We start from the raw sequence: 5,423 nt of genomic DNA, 5'->3' as shown, positions 1-5,423 counted from the left end.
TTTTTTTTTTTTTTTTACTGAAGTCCTCATACCTGAATGTTCTTGGAGCAAAGCGTGGCATAGTTTTGTTGAAGAATCCTCTGTATGATGGAGAGTATGACATGTTTGGGGCAAAATATATAGCACTAGCATTGATGTGTGGATTTGCCGAGACATCTGCTACCGTGGATAAGAAGTAATACATCATACCAGGATCATAGGTGTTGTTTATAGCCGGTCTAATGAACCTTGCTTGCAGGATATAACTGAAGAAGAAAGCTCTACTCAGAGCTATGTTGTGTAAGTGGAGGAGTGCGGTTCTGTTGGGGAACACAGGGTTAATGTTGATGTCTTTAATATCTGGTAGATGAGATACTGTATCCTCTGGTAGATAAAGGTCCCCTAAATGCTGAATTGGACAATTTTCGGCGTTTACTTTGTCGAGCTTTTTTCTAATTTCGTCAAAACTATCTCTAGCCTGCCACTCATATTGTCCAAACACACCCAGTTTGAGCAGGTACACAACATACACTATTACACTTAAATAAGGCCACATTGTTAAGATCTGGAGACAAGCAAACTATAACATTGATATTCACTAATTAAATTAATACAATAACTATTTAATTCACTACATAAATTCGTTTTAAATAAATTAAATTTGGAGCTTGGAGCTTTTGACTTTTTTTTAGTTCGGGTCGGGTTCGGACTTTGGACTTTTGTAACTTTTGTTTGTTTTTGTTTATCTTGTGCGACTGCGCACTTGTTGCGTTTTCGTTGCGCATAGCAACAGGTGGGGAGTGGGAGTCATCACAGTGTTGCCAGACTCATATATTTTAAATTTATCCTAAAAACGGATGAACGGGTATATAGGGTGGGGTGTCCTCTCGACCATGGACTCCATGGAGCTAGGAGCTAGGTGTTGAGCTCCTTGCTCTCGACGGTATAGGTACGTACATCCGGAATCTGGTGATTCCGGTTTTATTAAAGAAAATGATGGGTACAGATACCTATCTAGGTGACACAAATTAATACACATAAAAGCCAGTTTTTAGAATACTTAACTGCCGGACAAAATCATGTTGATTGGTTGATACCTTAATCTATATTCTATATGGAGAGGAAAAATGTGTTTAAAGTCGGCCAAGGCCGTATTTAGAGGGGGCGAGGGGGCCAGGGCTTTATCCTGATGGGATAATGTTCGTTCTCGGAACGGCTGGCTTTCCTCCTATCCTGTCTTCCTTCTTTCTTCGATTTCGGGACGATAACACCCTAGCAGTTACAGTTCCCTCTGTCAAACCTCTTTAAAAAAAAAAAAAAATCCTACAAGCCATTTCAGAGTTGGGTCGCACGTTGGAAGCGTAGACTCGCGACCTTTGGCAGTGCGGCGTGGGGTCATGCAGTCATGCATGCCTTCTGAAAATTCAAACCTATAAAAATGATAGAGACCTCTTGAAGACATGAGTCGCGCAACTCTGAGTGCACCGCGAAATCCAAGCACAGAGCCGAAACTTCGACACCGCCGGGAATCGAACCCGGGACCTCCGGCGTGCAAGCCTAGTGTTATACCCACTCGGCCACGGAGGTTGCTCAACTAATTAGAACTATTAACTTTTAGCAAGGTTTTCTATAGGCCAGACTCCCGAAATTTGGAGTATCCACCCCGGTATATCACTGTTTCCATTCTCACTCCCTGGATACGGCCCTGAAGTCGGCTGAACTGATTTTAGCGAGTTTGCGTAAAATTAAACAACTAGCCCGGGCCTTATACTTACCCTATTTCTATAGCAGTTGGTGCGGCAACACTGTACCGTAACGGAATATTTTTAAAATGCCCGCTTTATTTCAAAATCAGCATGGCCATCCAGGCATCCATCAAAAATCAAAAACCTATTGTAATATTTGTAAATGTCAGTAATATAATAATATGTAATTTTCAAAAATACTTAATACTTGAACTCCCAAAAGGAAAGTTCAGTAAGTTTTTTTTTTTTTTTTCATTATAGTTATAATTTTGGATTAAATCATATTTTCGTATTTACAAGATTTGCATGCAGAAATTCACATTGGAATTTTTTCGATTGGTACTAATACTTATCAGTTATTTTTCAAATAGTGGGAGGAGTTAGAATTTTTGCAAACTTTTGACCAATCAGATCAAAATGTTTTGCGCGTCTTGACCTCGAAAACAGAATTTGCCTGTATACGTTGATGACGTAATGGCAAATCAGCCGCTATTCGCAAATCGCCATTATTATTTTTAAGTTTTGCGAGTCCCTGTGGAGCCGTTTGCTTTAGGTAAATATTGCAAAATTCCTTATCACGCAAATCGCCATTATTATTTTTAAGTTTTGCGAGTCCCTGTGGAGCCGTTTGCTTTAGGTAAATATTGCAAAATTCCTTATCATTCTATTTCTTTTTATTGATTATTCCGGATTCCGAGACTGTCTTATCAGTATCACTGATAAATCTTATCACAAGTCGTAAATTGTTTCAAGAATTCTTAAGTTAAATACTTGCCACTCTGTTTTAGCTTGAATCACTTGGTTCTGAATTGTGTGAGAAATCTAACCCTCTTGACTGTATTTTCCCTTGGTCCCTTGAAATGAAGTAGGTAATTGCTACTGAGGTTATTTAATTACTTCTCAAGTCTATTCATCATCAGCCTATACTTGTACCAATCTCAGGTAATTTGAAATTATTGCCCTTGTGTAACATTAGCCCTGAAACACTTTCATCAAAAGCTTTGACGCTTTGTTACTTTTAGTAGACTGTTGATCAGAAGCATTTGTCTGGCTTGACCCCATGTCCATTATGAAGGAATGAATTCAGGTGAACACCCTTATCTCTCCCACATCTAGAAACATCTCTACCCTTTGGCATCTGTTCTAAGATTTCCAACCCCAGGTCCATTATATGAAAGAATTAATTCAGGTTCATATCCTCTCCCACATCCAGATAACATTCCTACCCTTGGGCATCTGTTCTATGATCTTTTTCAAACAGTTCCATTGATCCCATTAGTTTTGTTCCTCTAAATAAGGTGTGTAAGTTACTAAATCCTGCCCATAGTTACATCAATTTATCAATGCAGTATGAACCCCTAAACAGAACTATTTTAGGACTTTGTGAATTTGCTGTTGTCGTCATGTGGCAGGCTGATTGCTAGTAGAAAGGAAGCATCAGCATCTTTGATAGAATCTATGAGAATATTTTAGTATGTACCCACTGAATTGGTTCATGTAAAGATAGATCTATCTGTCCTCTCAGGTCCAGTAGAGTTAGAAAAGTTGTCCATCTACTGCCTCAGTTACTAATTCAAGCTCTGCTTATACGGGTGGGTATACCATTTATATGAAAAATGTATGTTCTGAATTTTTTGTTGATCAAATATAAATGGAAACTTATTTAAAAAAAAAAAATCAATATCAAAACATGTTCTCTTGTTATAGCTATGGCTGAGAGCAGCAGGGAGGCTGAAGAAAAACCTAGTTCAGAAAGGACACCAGACTATACAAAGTTATTAGAATATGGACTGGATAAAAGAATAGCAGGCAAGCTAGATGACATCTTTAAAACAGGTAAGCATTTACTGGTAAACTTTTTTTTTTTATCCTATCTTAAACATGACAATACAATGGAAGCCCACTCTTGTTGAGGCTAAAATACAGGGAAATCTTAGAAAATTTATCCTACATTGAGGGTTTGGGTGCTTATTCCTACCTCCCTTGATAGTCAAGGGGATGTGACATCATTGTGGACTGGGCAGACCCGCAGGAGGAACCCGATACCGAAACCATGTCCAAGGTAAGACTCGTGTGGTCTGTGTCGTAGCACGCCCAACCTGTAGTGTGTCCCTCATATGGACGAGAAAAGACACAATATCCGATACCAAAACCATGTCCAAGGTAAGACTTGTGTGGTCTGTGTCGTAGCATGCCCAACCTGTAGTGTGTCCCTCATATGGACGAGAAAAGACACAATACCCGATACCGAAACCATGTCCAAGGTAAGACTTGTGTGGTCTGTGTCGTAGCATGCCCAACCTGTAGTGTGTCCCACATAATTATGGACGAGAAAAGACACAATATTTTTCCTTCCCATTCAGGTACTGATGCTGGATCAACAGGTGCAATTGAGAACACAAGAATATTGAAAATTGAAATATTTGCAATCGAAATACGAGTGCAAATTTTCTGTCAAATGTGGAATATCTTTTGCACTGTAGAAAACGGTGCAAAAGCAGACTTTTCCCTGGGATTAGGCTAGGCCAGCAACTCTATCAGTTTTACCTGATACCTGATGAGCACACATACTATCAGGTGGACCTAATTAGGTGTACCTGTCGTCAGGCCTACCTGATAGTGCATGGCCTTAGAAATGCCAATGAAACTCTCAATTTATTTCAAACTGATTCTTGTGTCTCAGGTGAAGGTGCTATATGTTAGAAATTTAACGCAATACTGTACGGAAGAGAAGCTGAAAGAGGCGTTTGAGCAATATGGCAGAGTGGAGAGAGTCAAGAGAATCAAGGACTATGCCTTCGTTCATTTCGAAGACCGGCAAGAAGCTATAACCGTAAGTACTTGACGATGAAATTCGTTCTTTTTTTAGAGGTTTAATAGAAGGAAGGTACATAATGTTGCGGACTGGAAAAGACTGACGCGAAATACCGACCCCTTTGAACGGGAAAAAGGTAAAGTAGAAGAAGAAGATAGAAGGAACTGTCCACGGCCTAGTCTTTGCCTTGCAACTCCCTCTTACAAGCTTCTCATTTCTTTTTTTTTTCTTCTTCTTCTTCTTCTTCTTCTTCTTCTTCTTCTTCATCTTCTTCTTCTTCTTCTTCTTCTTCTTCTTCTTCTTCTTTTTAACATAAACCAGTTTATTTATTGATATTTTCTAGGAAAAAAGTTCAAGTGGGCATGTTTTTCAAAATAAATGGGTAAGTAAAAATATTAACTTTCTTCCTCATCTTTTCTCGTTTGACAGGCAATGAACGAGCTGAACGGACAGACCGTGGCAGGGTCCACACTAGAGGTATCTCTCGCCAAGCCCCCCTCCGATAAGAAGAAGAAAGAGGAGATCCTGCGTAACAGAGAGCGACGGATGATGCAAATGATGCAGGGGCGAGGGGGCCCAGGTCCGAGTGGGGCCCATGCCCCCCTCCTGACGGGGCCCCCTATGCCCCGCGGCTCTGTGCCGTTACAAGCGGCCCTGTCGTCAACCCGCATGGGTAGAGGAGATTACGGTAGGATTTTACTTCGGGTGATGGCTGTCTGTGTTTAACTTGACCTTCCTGTCTTTATTGTAGGGTAGGTTGAGGTAATTTTGAGGTACCAACTTTATTGGTCTCCAAAGACATGCTTGTGGACTACAGAAGTAATCTCATGTGACCTATCTTTCTCTCTGAAGTCCATAAGCCTGGGGAACAGCAACATCGCATA

At 40.3% G+C, this 5,423-nt stretch overlaps 1 protein-coding gene and 1 long non-coding RNA gene across 2 annotated transcripts; both read left to right on the top strand.

Moving 5' to 3' along the window:
• Positions 1-2,320: 2,320 nt before the first annotated feature.
• LOC113469310 lies at positions 2,321-3,559 on the top strand. The gene is made up of 3 exons (XR_003392766.1): positions 2,321-2,361; positions 2,513-2,666; positions 3,432-3,559. It is a non-coding gene; the product is annotated as an uncharacterized LOC113469310 (long non-coding RNA).
• Positions 3,560-3,706: 147 nt separating this feature from the next.
• LOC113469307 (heterogeneous nuclear ribonucleoprotein R-like) lies at positions 3,707-5,265 on the top strand. The gene is made up of 3 exons (XM_026826891.1): positions 3,707-3,786; positions 4,408-4,557; positions 4,969-5,265. The coding sequence occupies exons 1-3, from the start codon at positions 3,778-3,780 to the stop codon at positions 5,263-5,265; spliced, it is 456 nt and encodes a 151-aa protein (XP_026682692.1). The 5' UTR covers positions 3,707-3,777.
• Positions 5,266-5,423: the final 158 nt, after the last annotated feature.

The sequence above is a fragment of the Diaphorina citri genome, unplaced genomic scaffold (assembly GCF_000475195.1).
Source record: "Diaphorina citri unplaced genomic scaffold, Diaci psyllid genome assembly version 1.1 scaffold1025, whole genome shotgun sequence".
In the NCBI taxonomy this organism is placed as follows: domain Eukaryota; kingdom Metazoa; phylum Arthropoda; class Insecta; order Hemiptera; family Psyllidae; genus Diaphorina; species Diaphorina citri.
Note: the sequence above shows the minus strand (reverse complement) of the source record. Positions and strands in the feature narration are given on the sequence as shown.

Bases quoted from the DNA above. Each gene is read 5' to 3' on its own strand.
- LOC113469307 (XM_026826891.1), top strand. The intron at 4,558-4,968 runs GTAAGTACTTGA...CTCGTTTGACAG, and splicing joins ACCGGCAAGAAGCTATAACC to GCAATGAACGAGCTGAACGG.